This window comes from Podarcis bocagei (genome assembly GCF_964188305.1).
Source record: "Podarcis bocagei genome assembly, chromosome: 4".
Taxonomy (NCBI): Eukaryota; Metazoa; Chordata; class Lepidosauria; order Squamata; family Lacertidae; genus Podarcis; species Podarcis bocagei.
Genome location: NC_138128.1, coordinates 71883565 through 71903111, shown reverse-complemented (window position 1 = coordinate 71903111; position 19547 = coordinate 71883565). Strand labels below are relative to the sequence as shown.

Here is a 19547-nt window from a genome sequence, read left to right as displayed (position 1 = left end):
AGCTCCCTGTAGAGCATGTCCTTGGGAGATCCTGCCAATATGCCTTATGGTAGAACCTCATAACGGGCAAAAGCTTAGGGCTAAAAAGACAACAGAGACCCGAGCTATAGGCTTACTGGAGGGGTTGCCATCCTGGCGCTTGTTGGTGCCTGCAAAGGTCTTCCCTGGCACCCTCTGGGTCCCTTCTGCCTGCTGAAATAAGGCTTCAAAGCCCATATAATAGGCTGTGGGTAGGCAAACTAAGGCCTGGGGGGCAGGATCCAGCCCAATCGCCTTCTAAATCTGGCCCATGGACGATCCAGGAATCAGCATGTTTTTACATGAGTAGATTGTGTCCATTTATTTAAAATGCATCTCTGGGTTATTTGTGGGGCATAGGAATTTGTTCAATCCCCCCCCCAAATAGTCTGTCCCCCCACAAGGCCTGAGGGACAGTGTACTGGCCCTCTGCTGAAAAAGTTTCCTGACCCCTGTAATAGGCTGTCATCTGTGCTTGGTTGTGGGGTGTGTGTGGTACGCACAACAATTTGCAAATGTGCTCATGGACCCCAAATGATTGGTGACCCCTGGGCTTAAGGGCCATAGCTTGATGAGAGGTCAGTGTGGGCTATGCTGTTTGCCTTTTGGGCTGTGGCTCCTCAATGAGGCAATATGAGTATCGCCTTTAGCTCATCTGCCACTCCTAGGCAGCGGAGCTTGCTCCTGATCTAGCAAGGACATGTGCAGCCACAAGCCTTCCGAGTGGCGCACCAACTGGGAAATGTGTCAGGGAGTTTGTTCGGATCCATTTTGGGACATGGTCAGATCACTGAACATGCACGCGTGGGGGACATGGGAGGTCAGCTCCAAAGAAAATAAGGGACATAGTGAACAGGCAGAAGAGGATAAGTTGCTTGCCAGAAAGGCTTGCTTGCACCACTAGCAGGCATCAAAAAACGAGCCCATCAGCCACACAGGCTGGCCTAAGCTAGGGGCTCAGTAAACTTGTCTGGGTTTAGTTGTTTTATTGTTTTCGGAAAGTGAAACGTAGCTCATAAATAACTTAGACCATTTGCCAGAAATCAGGAGATCCCAGAAATCACGCATTCCTAAGGGAAAGAAGTCATACCTAAAATACATTTATAAAGGCTGCATCAGAGCATAATTCCAGTTCTGAACTGGTGGAGGACAGCGACTAGAGGACTGCTTGTTTACGTGAGTGATAAAAGGAGGTATCATGCTGCAACAAATAAATCTTGCTAACTTAATCAGTAAACCTTCCTGAGGGTGCCAAGTACCTTAGCAGACGTGGTTTGCGGACTGTAGATCACAGGTTGTGACGACAATCTTATCTCTGTTTCTCAATGGATTGTATTTTATTTTACGACATCACTGCCCCATGTTCCATACTATATTTTTCTTCTTTCCCCACTTTATTCTATGTCAGTCAGTACAACTCCTCCAAGGTGTAGCTTTTTATTTTCTTACTTCCTTTAGACTTTTGTTGATTTGGGCACCTGAAAATTCTAACTGGGGTTCATATGAAATAAGAAAAGAAGAAGAAGAAATTTGGGGATTCCCACTAGAGCAAAATAATTTTACTGGGTGGGGTGACACAAGCATAGTCCCGTCTGCGTAGGCCAGATGGCAAGAAAGGGAATGTGGTTTGGCTGTGTGCTTGGAGGAAAAAATATATTTGGGGAAGCAGGAGGGGACAGATGGAGTGTTCTTCCAGAAAAACAATCAACACTTTTGATTGCAGCTTCCCTGTGTCTTTTGACAGCTGCACAACAGTAAGAAATGCATGTGTTGCAGCTTCTCTGACATTGCAGCATCTGAGTCCTTGAAGAAGCAGCACCAGATGAGTTTCTGCCTGTCACACACAAGCCCTGCCTGGGTGGGTAGGTAAGTGGGTGACAACACCCCTGTTTGCTGACAACCCCACTTCACTGATTCTGATATTACCCTGTCGTTATTTTAAATGAAAACACCCATGGAAACTCATTTTGCGACTCTCTCGCATCTCCTGGATTTTCTTTGTATTGTCACACCTTAAAATCATCGGCTGCAAAGTAGAATTCAAGAATAAATTGACATTCCCAGTTTGGGGGAGGGGGAGGACAGGATAGAAATAAATATAACAATTATTATTATTATTATTACTACTACTACTACTCAGTGGCGTAGCGTGGGTTGTCAGCACCCGGGGCAAGGCAAGTAATTTGCACCCCCTAACCTGTGGATTTTGCGCCCCCTAACCCGTGGAGCGCCCCCCCCAGATGTTGTGCCCGGTGTGGCCGGCCCCCCTGCACCCCCCACGCTACGCCACTGTAGCACAGAACACCATCCCTAATCCTGCAACTGCAAAAAGTTCTGCAACACAGCACAACAGACCGTGCAAAAGGATCGTTGTTGATGCTTTTATTAAAAAAATGTAAACAACAGCCATCTTTATTTACACTATGAGCTAACTGTCTGAGATGGGTAAAACCAATCCCAAAAGGCCCTTACAAACAGTAGATTATGCTACATTTTCCTTGTTTAAATCCACAATGTTTTGGTTTTTTAAAATGCACTCTACCTCCCCACCCTTATACCCTTTCCACCCAATACGGTAGACGTACACCTGATGCCTTTGTCACACATTACATGCACCCAACCCCTTCCCTGCAGACAGCTAGATTTCCCTCACAATAAACGTGGGTGGGTAGGTAGGTGGGGGGGGGGGACAGTTATGCAGCGGGGGTGCTATGCGGCGGTTCTCCCGTCCAGTTTGGCAGGGCAGTCAGATGTGCAAGCCTGCCTTGCAATGGAGTCGGTGCCCCGTCCCTCCAGCCTCATGCTGGGAAGGCACTCTGTGTATGCCCCGATGCCCCCTTCCCCTTTCTTAACTGCCCATTCTCTTCCTACCCAGAGCTGGAATTCGGGGTTGCAAGCAAGTGGGGGCGCAAGCGAGGCCCGCCTCCCGCGCAACTTCCAAGAGGTCGCCCTACGAAGCCCCTCCGGAACGCAGCCTGGAGACTAGAGCAACGAACGACGACCCCACCGGCCCAGGCAGGCGGCGGCTTCGACGGCGCTTTTCCCGCCCAGCGATGGTGACGCACCTTGAGGCTCCCCCGGGCGGCCACGTGGCCCTTGCCCGGCCCGGCGTGCTCCGCCGGCGGCGGCGGGCTACCGCTGCCTCCCGCTCCTCCGCCGCCCGCCTCCGCCTCGTTGGCGTCGTCGTCCTCCTCCACGTCGACTACCACGTCTTCCTCTTCGTCCTCCTCCTCCAGGGCGGCCGCCGAGCCCTCCTGCCAGGGCGGCCTCCACGAGTTGTCGAGCTTGGGCAACGGCTGCGCGGCTGACGGCGAGGCGCTAAGGCGCCGGCTCCTCAGGCTGGAGCGCTTGGCCAGGCGCCGCCCTTGCATGGCTGGCCGCGCCCAGCTTGCCTCAGCGCGGCGCGTGGGAAACAGAAGCAGTGGCGGAGACGACGACCCCCCACCCCAACCAAGCCTCAATTGCTTGTCCTTTCCCTCTGGACTCGCGCCCCCCCAAATGTTGCGCCCGGTGCGGCCGGCACCCCTGGCACCCCCCACGCTACACTGCTACTACTACTCCTATTACCCACAACTGATATTTATGCTTTGTTCTGCTCTGTAACCTTATAACTAGCAGTTTCATTTATCTTAAGGGGTTTTAAAACAAGCCTCTTAAGACACTCTATCACTTAAAGCAGAACGTAATCACATCACCACATTTTGTTTGGCAAACACACACACACGGACAGAGACAGGGGACAGGGACACACCAGGAAAAGGAAAAGGACGCAAAAAGCCCAGATGGTTCAGGTCAAGGCAGAGTGGATTTTCCACATGCTAAAATAAAACGCAAAACTGATGCATCAGGGCTTTGATGAGCAGAGGTCCCTGGGCAGGCATCTGCAACAGGAGCTGGCGCTGTTATGCCTTCTCCCTGGGACCTTAGAGGCATGGAGCTTATGGTGGGAAGAACAGCTGTGGAAGGAGGGGGGTTGAAGAGACCCCTTCAGGATTTCAGAGAGGGCACGTAGCTCATGTCCCACATGGCGAAGATAAGAAATGTTGGGGGCGGGGCGGAGGGGGTTGTAGGAAATGGCTTAGGAAAACCCAGCAGCACAAGCTAAACTGCAGCTGCAGCAACAGCTCAGGGTGGCTGGGGGGGGGGGGGAGAGGAAAACTGCACACAGTCAGCAGATTCAGCTCCTCTCCAGTGAGAAAAGCAAAGGGCTGCCAAACAAATTCCTGCCTGGAGGGAGAGGGGGGGGGGGCTGCTCGCAGCTGCTCTCCGAGCTGCCTCCAGCTCTCCAAGAAGTTGGCTCCGTGCGGGAAGGGCAGAGTTAACTCCGCAAGGCCTTACATGTGGTTCATATCAACAGAAGGGAACCTGGCACCAGGAGAACTCAGGCTATCAATTTACCCCAGTCTGGATGACGTTTCCTCCTCTCTCTGCTTTTCTGGGTGTTTGCAAACTCAACACACAGGAATCAATACATTGGCTATAGGCGGGTTTCTTTTTTTCTGGGCAGCAATGTTGTTCAAGGAAGTTTGGAGAGTGTTTTCTAAAGTCACCGTTCCACTTCAAAGTGGTCAAGGTGCTATAAATAAGCATGTTAACTGTATTAAAAACACACAGAATAGTAAAAGACTGAATACAACGCTTTAAACAGCAGATCAAATGTCAGGGGTCTACTACACCAAAAAAATGCCTTTGGAAAACCCAAATATTCAGCCAGTTGGATATTCCATTGGAAGGATTCCACAATGTAGATGTTGACAGAATCATCATCATCATAATTTTATTTATGTCTCGCCCATCTGGCTGTGTTGCCCCAGCCACTCTGGGCGGCTTCCAACACATATAAAAACATAATAAAATGTCAAACATTAATAATAACAATATGATCCAATACAAAAAAGTCACAATAACTTTAAAATAAACCACTTATATTGAAACAACAATCCATTATAATGAGAAGGACGCGGGTGGTGCTGTGGTCTAAACCACTGAGCCTCTTGGGCTTGCTGATCAGAAGGTCGGTGATTCTTATCTGCACGACAGGGTGAGCTCCCATTGCTCTGTCACAGCTCCTGCCAACCTAGCAGTTTGAAAGCACACTAGTGCAAGTAGATAAATAGGTACTGCCGAGGCGGGAAGGTAAACGGTGTTTCCGTGGCTCTCTGGTTTCTCTTACGGTGTTCCATTGCACCAGAAGCGGTTTAGTCATGCTGGCCACAAGACCCAGAAAGCTTTCTGTGGACAAATGCCGGCTTCCTCGGTCTTTGTCGCCTTTGACTGGACTTAACTGTCCAGGGGTCCTTTACCTTTTACCTTTTTACCATTATAATCTAATAGTAAGCAGTAAAATTAAATATCAGCGTATAATAATTAAACCATTTACACTTATAACAATAAACAGTTGTTAAACTATAATCAATAAAAATAATGGCAAGTCGCACTGCACAAAATACCACAAAAATCACAAGGACATCATCCTGCCAGTGGCCAAACCATTTTTTAGCCAACAGGAACACCCTCACAGGCGGATGTGGTCCTCTTGGTCCTGGTCTCATTCTCTAGTCTGAACGCAAACTATGGTTTGCGGTTCAGTCATCATAATAAACCATAGTTTTTGCTGTGGGAAAAATATGAGCTGTTTGGGGCAGGAGATACAGGGTGTTTTTCTCATTGCTATTCCTACACTTCCCAGTACGCCCAGCAAACTACAGTTCCCAGCATTCTTTGGTGTCTCGGGATGTGCTTTAAATGGATGGCATGTAAGTAGCCCAAACATCTCGTGGTCTAGAGGGAACTTCTGAGTTTACCCTGAATGCTAAGGCAGACACTCTCCTTTAACCGAGTGTGCATGGGCAGAAATGGCAACATTGCTACCCAGTCACACCAAGCTAGATTGATTCCTGCATTGCAGGGGTTGGACTAGATGACCCGTGGAGCCCCTTCTAACTCTACAATTCTATGATTCTTTGTTGTTTTCACTGGGTAGGTCTCATGCCCAGCTCTCCTCCCTGCTATAATGCAATAAAAGGTTTGGGCAATCCTAGGCCCTTTAGCACCATATAATACTGTGCTAAACATTTGGGGAGGGTAAAAAAAAAGGTGACCAGTATGAACACCCCAGACAAAGCTCTTGTTCCAGGCTGAATAGCAGCACTCCTGTTTGGGACTGGAGATACGCTGCAACAATTTGTTGTGGGTCCCCGCTCCCCTTATCACCACTAGCCAATTATATTCTATGTCGGATTTTAATCATAGCCAGATTATGCCTGCGCTGTGGCCTTTCTCCACACCAGGTCAGGTTTAGATTATTTCATGGAGCTCTCTACCCCAGGCCTCGCCTGCTTTCTTCCTCTCTGCTCCTATCTTAATACATCTCCCGCTGAGTTTCAGCCAACAAGGAAGTTGCATCTTACTTCAAGGCAGCTATATTTCCTCTCTTAACAAAGGCAGGCTAGAAGTCTGCTTCTCCTCCACCCATCCAGGCCCAGGCAAAGCGAGGGACGGGGTCCCAAGGCAATTTCCTGATGAGTGTCAGCTGTCACACTCTGTCGCACATTCAGTAAAGATCTGAAGGGCCTGGTGATGAGTGACTGGCCGTAATAACGCCACACGGAAGAGAGAGAGAGAGAGATTTGGGGCTGGCCCAAGACGTCGGGTGGAAATCGAAATGGCACACCTTGTCACAAATTAAAATTGTGGTGCCAGGCCCTCAGAAAGTTGTTTGTTTTTTTTGTATATAATTTTTATTAATTTCCCAATAAAAACAAATTTATAACACAATTAAACATTTGGAATTCATCACACGTCTTTTTTCTTTTAGACTTCCATCAGCAAGTCTGATAATTTTCCATAATTATTACATATCTTCACATTTCTTCATTTATATTGCACTATGTATATCTTATCTTACCATGTTATTTAAACAATATTTCTACCAAACCTTCTTACAGAGCTTCTTGGAAACTTACAAACGTTATATCATTATCACAAATATTTTTAATATATTCTGTAAATTTATTCCAGTCCTCCGTGAATCTTTGGTCCCGTTGGTTGCGAATCCTCCCTGTTAATCTGTCCAGTTCTGCATAATCCATTAATTTCGTTCTCCATTCTTCAATCGTGGGCATTTCTTCTTGTTTCCATTTCTGGGCCACAAGAGTTCTAGCTGCTGTTACTGCATACAAAAATACTTTCTGATCCTTCCTTTTTATCTCACCACCTAAAATTCCTAATAAGAATGCTTCTGGTTTTTTAACAAATGTATATTTCAATATTTTCTTTATCTCATTATATATCATTTCCCAGAAGCACTTCATTTTTTTACATTCCCACCACATATGATAAAATGTCCCTTCTTTCTCCTTACATTTCCAACATTTATTACTCACTTTATACATCTTACTTAATTTGACTGGTGTTATATACCATCGATATAGAAAGTTGGTTTTTTTTTTTTTTGGTTTTTTTTTACTGAACTCACCGCTGGAAGGAGGTGAGGATTTTTCAAAAGAAGGCTGTGAGCCAGTGCTGGTTAAAATGGGGGCAAACCACTTTATTTGTATTCATCTTCCTTTAAAATGGGTTCCCAAGACCTTAATCAGACATTATTTATTATTTTCTATTGCTTTCATATCCCACCTTTCATTGAAGAAGCTCAAGGTGACATACAGAGTTGTCCTTCTCCCCATTTTATCCTCACAAGAACCCTGTGAGGCAGGTTATGCTAAGATGGTAACACACTGACTAGTTTTTACTTTTTAAAATGCTCTGCATAAAACAATAAGTGTGGCTCTCTTGTTCCATTTTTCTCTCTTTTCTAGCAAGGCTCCTGTGCTGCTGTTGTTGCACGTCTGTGCATGATTTTCTTGGGTTGCAAAAATATGTGCATTGACTCTATTTTCAGGTCGTAAAGTCTCTTCTACAAATCATTAATACTGTGCACAGTAGAAGGCTGAGGAGCATCGTAGGCAGAAAATTAAATAAGGGAGCTTGCCACCCACTCACTGCACACCTTAATGTGGAGCATCACCTGATGAATTTCTGCCTGGCACATGCCAGTTAAAGGCACAGCAACTCTGCCAGCAAAAAAGTGGCAACTCTATCAGCTTGAAAGCAAAACTGGTGCAAAAAGGGATAATCTGAACGACTTTCCTTTTTGGGGAGAAGGGAGAACTTAATACCAGCCACCCTTGTAACAACTGTAGGTAGAATTGCTGTTTTCGATTCTAATTTTCCATCCCTTAATTGAATGGATTGCTGCCAAGGACACCCACTCTGTTTACATTCCATCTGCTTCTCCTGTTTTTCAGTAACAGCTTGGTGCAACAGCCTGCAGCTTCAGCTCCAGGCAGCTGGGGAATAGACACTCTCACTCTTTCTCAGCATCCCATCGCTTGTACTTAAACATCTTTATTAATGGCTTGAAGGAGGTGAGTAAACAGCACATGATGTTCTCAGCGCCAGGTAAAGGCCAATATATTTTACTTCCAGCTGTCTATCAGCTACGTATTACAGATGCAAGTTGCAGACCAAGGGAAATCTGTAAATCACCCAGGAGAGGCAGTTTCAGGAGATGCTCAAACCAGGGGCAGATTTTGGCAATATGGCACCCTGCGCAAGGGCAAAAATCCCTCCCACCCCCAATTTCACAATAATTCCTTTTGGTACAGCTACTTTTTATGGATCTTCTCTGCAGGTACCCATATAAATATAGGTATTGTTGTTTTTACTAATACTCCCTGGGCTCTGCGCCCTGTGCGGGGACGGGGGGGGGGGGATGGGGATGGCCCACACTGCCCTAAATCGGGCACTGCTGAAACAAGTAAATTTGCATGGGCTTGTGTTTTTGCAAGGAAAGGCCTGCCAAACTTGGGGTATCCTCCTTCAAGCATATTTTTCCAAATAATTTTCAGATTCCACCCCAGACGACTTCCTTTCCCACAGGTGCTACTTATCACCGTGTGGACATTCTCTTTGAATATTATCGCTAACTTTGGGCCAAAGCTGTCCTCTCAAAGGTTTAGTATGAGCTGCGCCCCAGACGAATATGCAGCAGCATGCGTCAAAAGTTAACAGACTGTGTGGCCCCACAGCCACCTCCGTATCTCAGTAGAAAGTCCCCAAACATCACCACCACCCTTCTCTTCAGTGGTTGAGTCCCTGAAGGGTTGAGAGCCTTCTGTATGGTATTCCATACCATACAATGTGCTCTGTGTGTTAAGTACATGCTGGACCTCTGCCATAGCAGGGCCTGTGTTGGTCAAAGCCAATCCACCCAGCTTCGGGGAAAGTGGGCAGGTTCCAGACCCTTTACAACACTGTCATCAAATGCAGTTATCCCCCCAGAATAGCAAATTATTGCTCTTCATAATATTTCTTACCCACCTTTCACCCGGGGTCAGTTACAACATTATAGAAATACAGTATTAAAGGCAGCTGAAACGCTAGGCATTCACTTATACAAAAGTAAACAAGGCTCCACTTTGGGTTTTTGTCTTCCTGCAAGCTTTAGCCAAAAAATGTCAGCTAGCCAGTGCTTAGGCCTGAGTTTTGATTCTTGGTCTTGCTAGAGTATGACAGAATATCGGGCAACAGCACAGGCTGAAAGTTGCTGCAGCTGAAAATGTGTTCTTCGTTAGATAGCCTGACAAAAATGCTCAGCCTACAGCAGCTTTTCACTCAGAACTAGAAAACTCTCTGGCTTATGTTGTTTGTACCAGCAGGACACTTAATCCCTTCTGCTGCTAACAACTGGGTTTTGCCAGTCTTGAAGGGCAGAAGTATGTGTTCAGCACTAAAAACAAGTATCAGCTCAGCATAGTTCATTGTAAGGGCACTTGGCCCAGGAGTGCGCATTGGGGCAGTGGTAGCATTGCATCCCCTTTTTGAGTGGACCCTTGCATGACACAAATGCTGGCAGACAGTTTCCATGTTATAAATCTTTATTTATAGATGTACAATTGTATAATTCTAAATTAACAAACACAGCCTTTGCAAGTATCTCTCAGGATCTATGCTTTTTTATTGCACATCGCTCATAACATCCATGGCTATCTATCTACTTAAGAAATCAAAAGGTTTGTGGACAGGTAGGCACCGGAATTGCCAATGCCGTTTTCCGAGACGTCGGCAACTTCATGCTGAATGGGGTGACCCTCCAAACACGGTTGGAGCTCAAGGGATCACTGCAGGTTAGTTAACAGGACTGAGGTTTTAGACAAAGATGTGGCCCAGGTCTTCCATCACAAAACAACATGGGGCAGGGCGGTCTTCTTGTGGCTTTAAGTACACACTGAATCCGTCCTTCAGTGTGGGCAAACGTATGGCAGGTATCAAGACTGATTAAAAGGCAAACTCAGTGGCTTATTTTAAATGAATATCCAGTTTGTCGGCTCCAAAGGACCAGGATGAGTTAAAAGGATATTTTACCAGTTACACCTAACCTATCATTTGGTACCTGGTATTCTATTTTGAACAAGCGAATTTTCAGAAGGAATTCTGAATGCTCTGTATAGAAAATGCCAATGGATGAAAGGAAGAGCGAAACAGAGAGGAATCCAGCTGGTGTGGTCAGTGGTAACTCAGCGTAACTAAGTCTTCTCTTAACAGGACACATTTGCCTTGGTCAAGAGCACCTATTTAGTTCCACGCAAGAGGAATGAATGCAGGCTAACCTTCCTCCTTAGATGACAATGGAGGATCCAGCACACAGACAGGAGGAGCACACAACGAGATTCGTCAGAACTGTGAGCATTAACCTTTACTCAGCTGCTGTAGTCATGTTAAAAGCACAGTATCTGCTTCTAAAAACACAAAACAAAACAAAAAACAGGATGGGCATCACTAAGGGAAATGGGTTACTGGTTTTTTTTTAAAAATCCAATGGAAAACAGACTATACTGTCCGGTCAAGTAAAAGGAATAGTACCAGTCCCTTCTTTTAACTTGCTCAAGCAAACAGAGACTGTAGCAAAACCTCTTCTGACAAAAAGACCCTGTTCTCTTACAGAAACCGATAAAGGGCAAAAGCCAGCAAACAAGGCTGCTATGCCTTGGACTTCCCTTCCTTGGGCTACCAAAGCCCCACCAGTGTGAATGGAGGATGTGTATTGGGGGCGACCCACTTTGCTGACAGACACCAGGTTCCTGGAATGAAATCAGCAGTCGCTGTTTGCCAAGAAAAGGAGGCAGCTTTGCTTACAACTTTATAGTACTGCAAGATGGAAATCATTGGGGGGGGGGATGGCCAGGAGGAGGTTTCCACGAAGAACGTCCATGTACCAGAATGAACACTGATTAAAAGGCAGAGAACACAGGGACTGCAAAACATAAAAATAAGAAGTTCCACGCGAAAAGCACAAGCAACCTCAACGAAGTAAAGGGACAAATCTCTCTCCTCGCTCTATGAGCATCAAGCCCTCTGTTGAAAGATCACGGATTTAGACCACAAATCCAAAACTGGGCCGAAAATTGTGTGTAGAAAAAACCTCCCTAGCAATTTTAGTGATTCTCTTATACAAAAAAAGGGGGAACGATTTCTCCAGTAAAACCAAGCTATTAAAAAATACAAAACTTGTGTGTCATCAGACAAGGTTGCTTTATGTAGGAAAGTTTTCACGGGGTCAAACAGAGAGAGAGGGAGAGAGGGGAAAAAGGCTAAAATTCACACATCTTGGGTTATGAAGTTCGGCAAAATAATGAAATAATTTAATTCTATCCCTGCATAGTTTAGAAGTACAACATATTTACAGCTATAAGTTAATTCTAAATAATTTATCTTGCTTTTTAAAATTGATTTTTTTTTCTTTTTCTTTTTTACTCCTACAGATCTTCCAATATCTCCCACTCTCTTCGAAGTGACCAGTGCAATTTCAAAAGCTCTCTGATTTTCTCCAGGCTTTAAACGAAAAACAACTCAACGCTTGCTCTCAGAGACATATGACAGTTATAGTGAAGGAAGCAGAAAAAAGACATGGTCTTCCCCCCCTGTTCTAAGAGATGTCCGAGTCTTAACGCTGGACAGAGACACACAGAGAGAGAGAGAGAGAGAGGAGAGGGCAGTTGTGCGTTGCTAATTCTCCAATTCCATTTTAATTTAAGGTCTGATTCTTTAAATAGAAAGTCTCCTTGGCTCAGTGCACTTCCCCCAAAGTCTTGAGGCATCTGAAGAGTCTGAGAATAAAAGCAGTAACAGTATTAGAAGGATAATGACAACCCCAGAGAGCATGTTCCACAGTTTCTCCCACCCCTATAAACTGGACTAACTGGAAATACTAATCTGCACATTTAAATATATATAGTCTTGCCATTTGACAACTTGGTACATGGGGAAATTCCCATAACAGTCAACAATGAGGCCTTGCCACTTTCTAGGTAGAGGAGATACCAAAACAGCATGAAGCACCAGAAGAAAGAAAAACCAAAACATGTCCATAGCTTCCAAAACAACAGGTGTAGCCATGCAGTCCAAGGCTTCCTTCAAATTTGTGTGGGTTCACCCAAGCAGATGTCTGCATGCATGCCTCAAAATACAGAAGAGGGTTTGGTGGGGGTGGACAGGTCTGAGAAAAGCAATTGCGCATTTTAATTACCCCAGGAAAACCAGTGTGCCTTCACTACGGTCTGTTAAACAGAGTTGTCTCACTTCCGAAACCCTGACCAAAACTGAGGTAATTCATTTGTGGTTGCACTGAACTACTTCAGACTGGAGTTGTAACCTAGCCATAGCTGTCAACGTTTCCCCTTTTTTAAGGGAAATTCCCTTATTCCAAATAGGATTCCTCACAAGAAAAGGGGAAAGTTGACAGCTATGAACCTAGCCTACTCCCATAAATGCTAACTTTCTACATAGAGGGATTTGCTTTCTGTATGGAGATGCATTCAGTTATGGGAACCCCCATCTGCATTCTGAAGTGGTACAGCCCAAGAACAGGTTTACCACCCCGCTGGGTCAAATTACAGACTGTCCTCCTGACCTCCTTGCCATTGCTTCAACTGAAATGCAGCTGCGGGGCATTGGAATGGGATTGGGTGTTGTGTTGTCTGAGGAGGGGGCGGGGTGTTAACCCTTTCTGATGTCAAACCTACCCCCCCCCCCCAAAAAAAGCTACTATTAGCCTGGCTGGAGAAACATGGCAGATGCCTGCCTTTTTTCCTAATTGGCCTAATAACAGATTCCAGGGCTGAGCAATTTTGATTGGACAAACGGCCTGGGGAGAAAAGGTTCCCACAGCATCATAGCCCTGATCCACTTGGTCCCCCTACTGGCACAGCTGCTTTTAAATTTTGCAAGGTTTTTGAAACTGGAAATCTCAATCACAGCGCTTGTGAGTATTATGCAGTTTGACCCTAAGCACTAGGCCTTAACGGGGAAGGAGAAGATACACTCCTCACTGGCATATTTTCATACAGATTTTTTTTGAACTTTGCGCTGGTTTTGTATTGTTTTAATTTCCTCTGCGTCTCTCTATTCCAATATTTACAGGGAAATCTCACCACAAAGCGATAAAATCCTTGCCGTTCTCTGCAACCTCATTTGCACACCTTGTATGCCACATCTGTACACCAAGCAGCTCCTCAAATGGTTCCGGAGATGTCACCATGCTGCTGCAAAACCTGCTTTTTTTGGTTGTTTGCAACGACACAATGAAAATCGCAATTCCTCTTTAAAGAGACGCCCCCCCCCCCCAATTTCCTAGTTCTGTGCTGGTACCATAGAACCGTTTTTCCCATTCAGGAGGCAGCAGGCAGTACAAACGGGCTTATCAGAGGTGGGCAAAGTGGCCCAGTTGCTCAGAGCAGCTTCAGATGTCAGAGAAGCACCTTCAACGGAATGAGAAGTTACTAAACTGCTCATTCCGCTTACAGCACTTCCATGGTAGTAGCTGGAACCACTTTCTTTTCAGTTAAGTTCTGAAATTCTCAGCTAGATGAGAAAGTAGGAGGATGCTCTCAAATAAACATGTGACAGGCCAATCAGCTGCAAGGTCATTTTGTTTTAATCCCAAATGCTATGGAGGAGAAGCTGAAAGGACCCCAAAAGGCCAAAGTACAAACCAAGCCTAATGTCCTGGCGTTACGTGTGACTTCTTGATTAAGGGATGTCTGTGCGTGGAAAAGGAGACCTACATCTAGAAGTTAGACTAAGCCAGCAAATAAGGACTATGGTGCCGTGCTTGAGAATCATGGGGTGGGGAGAGGCATTAATCACCAGCTCTTACTTAGCTCTCTATGGACTGTTTCCGCAATAGTTATCCATGCATAGATGCCTGAACTTCAGACAGCCTGCTGCAGCTTGGCGTGCCCATCTTCTGTGCTCTCTGATACAGATCTGAATCTCCAAAGTAACGTGCCCGGTACAGCAAGCCTTCCTCTGCAAAAGAAAGCCATTACCATTGAAGCAATTGTCACAAAGGCTGGCAAGCATAATTATTCCCTTGGGCCTGTATAATACTTGTTCCCAGAGACTGCCCACTGGAGAGATGGTTTGCTTCCTAGTTGCTTCTGGAAAGAGGACATTTCCCATCACGTATCCCATTTTGTCACGAGTCCCTTTGAGTGGAGAGCTGTAAGGGAGTCAACAAAAACATTCATCTACTGCTATGCACCTGCCTCAGACATTGCAACTACAGCTTATTTTAGGGTTGGAACAGGGCAGACAGCTTGGTCGCTACTGAAAGCACATCAGAACCTGTCTTTGTCTCTACCTTTTGGAGGATTATATCAGCAAAGTTATTGTGCTGACCATAGGTGATCAGCTTTGTCTAAAGCAAGATTTAGCTGTAGCATCTGAATACACTGGACCGAGGTCCTTCCGTGAACCAGACTTGTAAATATGTCAAGGTTGTCTTTTCTTTAGATCAGAACCTTCCAACACCTTTGTCAAGCTCTAGGGATGGAAAAGTCAACTTGGAGAGACAGCTTTCTCTAAGGATGGCCCAATAGCCAGCCTGAAAACCAGATCTAGCTCCACAAAGGTTGGGACACTCACTCTGTTGTTTTTCCTTCCAACAGTTATTTCGGAGATTTGCAATATAGTCGTCTTCCACGCTCCTCTCCACGTTTTTCAGATTTGTCCCAGTGTATTCTTCTGCAAAGTTGTCAGCTACAAAGTAAGATACTTTCAAGTGTTCAGTCGTTCTCTTGTATATATGGCCGACCGACCTGGGAAAGGGGAAGAAAAAGAAAGATCTAAACCAACAACACAAATTAGTTTGAATAAGGAGATAATAAGCCATAGATCAGTCTTGCTAAAATGTGAGGCCCACCCAAACCAAATGCAGGACCCTCAGCCATGTAGGGTGGCCTATAAGGTGGAAAAACCAACAACCTCTATTCCCCCCTGTCTAGCAAAACCAAAGTGGTTGTGAAGTACCTTGCAGGCCACAGTACCTTGCTCAATGGGACACAAACTGCAAGGGCAGAATGGACTAGGGACACGGGAGGCATTCCCAGCAGGATAATACTAAATCTATTAAGCAACTACAATTTCCCTTACTGCACTGAAGTACTTTGAAAAGTGAATAATAGTACACGTATTTTGGAACAGAAAAAGTGTCATTGACTTCATCAGTCTCTCCTCAGACCCAGCAGCATGCTCTTGCACCTTCTTTTGCCATTTCCTCCCCACACATTTATCATCCTATGCCCAAAAGATGTTGGGCAGCATTTATCAGCTTGGGACCTCTGGGCTGCCAACTGAGGCAGGCAAGCCATCTTCAAGAAAGCCTCTTCGCTCTGCAAGCGAACTCCCGATATAGGTTCCAAGCAGAAGAGGCGTGTGCCCATTAGCTCACATTCACTTAATATGGCTGATGGCAAGAGGAACATGGGGGGGGGGGCGTTCACCCTTCCTGATGGCAACCAACCCTAAAAACACCAGCTTGTGCTAACAAGAAATGACTTTCAAGTCCCATTATTCACCTGGAAAGAGAAAAGATCTGCTCTTCCCCTAAAGCAATGGGAGGCCAGACTAAAATAGGCTGCTGGCAAGATTGATATGCTTGCCTGAAAATATTACCTAACATTGACTCTAATAAGCTGTTGCCATTTTTTTTCTTCTAGGGAACAGAGTATAATTTCACAGTCTTTTAAACAAAATCAAAATACATTCAATTTTCTTTTTTTAAAAAAATGCTGCCTTTTATCTCCAATGCAAGAAATCTGCCCATGGCAAAATTTACAGGAGCTTGTACTCCTGGAAGAGGAATTTTGAGTGATCATCTGTGGAGTGACTCCATCTCTCCGACTGACCCCCCAACAGACACACTAGGATGAAGAGCATGAGGTCACTTGGCCTTGCATCAAAATCCAGCAACAGGCCAAGGGAAATGCAAAAAGCAAGACTACCTGTACCCAGAACATAGGGTAGTAGCAAATATTAAGGGGGGACTTTCAAAAAAAACATGCTAGAGGTTCTTCTCAAGAGTTTATTTACACAGGTGACAATTTACAAAGAGTATTAAACTGATCACTTGGAAGCATTTAGATGGCTTCTGAACTTTTCAGCAGCAATGCACTTCCTTTTACCAGCCAAGACAGATGGTGAGCTCAGCTTACCAGATTTCCCCAACAGCAGCAGGGTCTAGTGCAAAGCAGTAGCTGGCGAGTCAGCATCGCCCCCTGCTGGCTGACACTGCACATTTGTCAGTCATAACTGCTGCGGCTGCAATGACGGAACGCTAGCAGAATGCGTTTATATTATATTCAGTTGCTCAGACAGGGGATGGGATCGCTGCCAAGATGTTTGCCACTTGGATGAGGCAGCTAATTTGCTTGTGATGAGCCAACAGTGGAATTGATGCATTTGGCTTTCCATCCAAATCTCTATGGGGGAAGGATATGCAGTTTGATAAAAGGAGTCTGAGAAAGGAGGCAGCTCAAGGGCCCTAAACACAAAGGGGAAATCACAGGCTGAAGGGTTCGGACCCTTTTCCTGGCCTTTTCCAGACTACTAAATATACAAAGGGACCGGAACAAAGTATCAAACCTTAGCAACGAAGCTAATGTAAGGACCACCAAAATGAATTAATCCAATCCTTACCATTGATGGAGTGGAAGCAGTTGAGCGACATCACCCAAAAAGCCTTTATTTAATAAATATACACAAGGAAAAGCCTGTGTTACAAGCTACTAGCTTCCTCCTGTTTGATGCTACTTTGGTAACTGCTTTCGACATGATGCTGCAGCAAATGCATGTTTGCTGCTCAGGGAAGCAAATAGTGCAGATGTGGATTTTCATTCAAAATCTACCCCTGCCCCACGGCTTGTATCAAGCGGAAGCCATGCACTCAGTACTGTGGGCCCAATTCTGCGGAACTCCCTCCTCAGATCAGACCAGTTCCCTCCCTGTTGAACTCCTGATTCTGGGTGAAGACATTTTCTTTTTTAAAAAAAACAAGCCAACACACCAGCATGTATTTTAAGTAAGTCCCCCCCCCCCCCGATTTTATAGCTGACTTCAGCTGTAAATCTATTATGTCTATTGTATCTCTTTTGCAACCTTATTATGCACTGCTCAAAAATTAGTGTTACATCTATGTAGCATACCATCCATGTTGCAGTTTGTAAAATGGGGTGGTAGTATTTTAAATCTAATCATCCTCCCTGTGTTACATATTTGGGCTCCTGTATATATTCCAAATCATTCAGATGGCTCCCTTCTGTCAGGGGAATATCTTCCAAGAAATAACAGCACACCCCTGGGGTTTCCCAACCTACTTAATAAGGGTGGAGACAGATTTCACTTGGACATACAGAACCTGAGCTACCTGCTGAGACCCTTAGTAGTAAGCTACCCTTGCCTACTCAGCCTAATCCTCAAACATCCCATCTCACAGATAAGCGCCACAGCTTCCTATCATGGGCACATTCCCAGTGAGCCACTCCAAGTGGAGTTTAGGCCAGAAACGCGCATTGCAAAGGACAAGCCCAAACGGAGCACTCTTCTCCGTCCGTGGCATCTCGTTCTCCTTGCCATCCCTCCCTTCCTGGAAGGCAGAATGGAAGGGAAAGACCAAAACAGATCAGTAAAAGAAGGACATCTTCTCTTTCTCATGGGCTCAGGTGTCCAGATGCCCTTTCCCTCTAGAAGTAGAAGTAGCAGATGAGAGAGGAGACACATTCATCACAGGATCAGATCCAGCCTGTGGCTTGCAAAGAAAGCACGGGGGGGGGGGGGTCCATGGACTAAACATTCAGAAATGTTCTCCTTGCAGTATATCTAGTTCTTTCCCAGATAGCACCATCATCAGCCTTAATCAGCTGGTCAACTTGGTCACTGCACCATGAGAGCTTAGCTGAGCTTATAGTCTCAAGCACGTTACAACTACTGAAACCTTTCACATGGCAGAGAAGACACCGATTATTACGGAGGATACAGGTTTTCTCTCCCCCCCCCCCCCCCAGATTTGATAAGCAGCTTACAGGAATCAAGAACCTCAACTTGACACCACAGGGGAAAGCCTGCGGGAAGAGGTGAAGGGTTCTCTTCACTCCTGCAAAACCCTTTTTCCAGAATAGTTTTTTCTTAACCCCTGCATAACTTGGAATGCCACCTGACACTGACCCATGCAAACCATGTTGGATCCTAGAAGCTTGTGCCAATGTCACTTGGAAAATTTATAAAATGAATGCATGAAAAATTCCAAACCGAAGATCTGCCGATGTGGAAAGCAACACAAGGGATTTGTTAAGTAACACATTCATTTGGGCAATGACCACAGAATGTCTCTTTCTGAAATAGCAACCGTTTTCATGATAACAGATATAGTCGGGTTTCTACAGAAGACATGTGCAGACAGATTCTGATCTAGGGGAAGTTTCACACAAGTGAGTCCTGCCCCCCATGCCTCCTGAAGTATTCTGACCACGTGCAGATCTAAAGAGTTTAATCAGCATGAGAGAAAGAGACGGAAAGGAAAAGAAGCAACACAGGGGAAAGAATGCATCAAACAAAAACAGCAATTGGCAAAAGACTTAAGCCAACTGTGTAGAAGAGTAAAGGGAACTAACGGTCTGTGGCTCAAACTGTAAGGTGGACTGGAGACCATCATCTGGCTGAGAGCAGAAACGATGATGAGGATGAGAATAGGCATCAGCTGAACAAACAGCCCAAGGCCACCCTAGGGAGGAAGAAGGGAATGTCATCAGTGCATGTGCATTCACAGAAGGGCCTCATCATTCTTGCTCAGACCAAGCCCCGGGTGAGGGGAGGAAAGGAGGGACTTGATGTTGAAAGACCAGCCATCGCAACGGTAGTAACACCAAGCACTTTCACAGCACATTAAGAGTACTCAAAAGTTATTTTGAAGGCATTATCTCAGCCATAATTGTAACGGAGATGTGGCCCTCCTGATGTTGTTGGAGCTACAATCATAAGGACACAAGGAAAGCTCTGATGCCAGCGGTTCTCAAGGCCAGAGCTCAGGGATGATGGGAGCTGTAGTCCAACAACATCTGGGGACCCACAGGTTGAGAAAGGCTGGGTTAAACCAAGGAATTCTTCAGTCCAGCATTCTGTTTCCACAGCAGACA

At 45.5% G+C, this 19547-nt stretch overlaps 1 protein-coding gene and 1 long non-coding RNA gene across 5 annotated transcripts in view; one reads left to right on the top strand and one right to left on the bottom strand.

Moving 5' to 3' along the window:
- Window positions 1-737: 737 nt before the first annotated feature.
- Window positions 738-11960, top strand: LOC308584796. Its single transcript, XR_014007010.1, has 5 exons — window positions 738-1194; window positions 1763-1884; window positions 7919-8215; window positions 8325-8444; window positions 11841-11960. It is a non-coding gene; the product is annotated as an uncharacterized lncRNA (long non-coding RNA).
- Window positions 9939-19547, bottom strand: part of DNAJB12 (DnaJ heat shock protein family (Hsp40) member B12) — a 26060-nt gene continuing 16451 nt past the window's right edge. For all 4 annotated transcript variants that reach the window (XM_081189716.1, XM_081189718.1, XM_081189715.1 and 1 more), the window contains 4 exons: window positions 19026-19135; window positions 15004-15176; window positions 14234-14385; window positions 9939-12185 (listed from right to left, as the gene is read on the bottom strand). In XM_081189716.1, coding sequence (XP_081045842.1) covers window positions 14264-14385; window positions 15004-15176; window positions 19026-19135 — 405 coding nt within the window. In that variant the 3' untranslated portion in view covers window positions 9939-12185; window positions 14234-14263. The remainder of the gene's footprint in view (window positions 12186-14233; window positions 14386-15003; window positions 15177-19025; window positions 19136-19547) is intronic.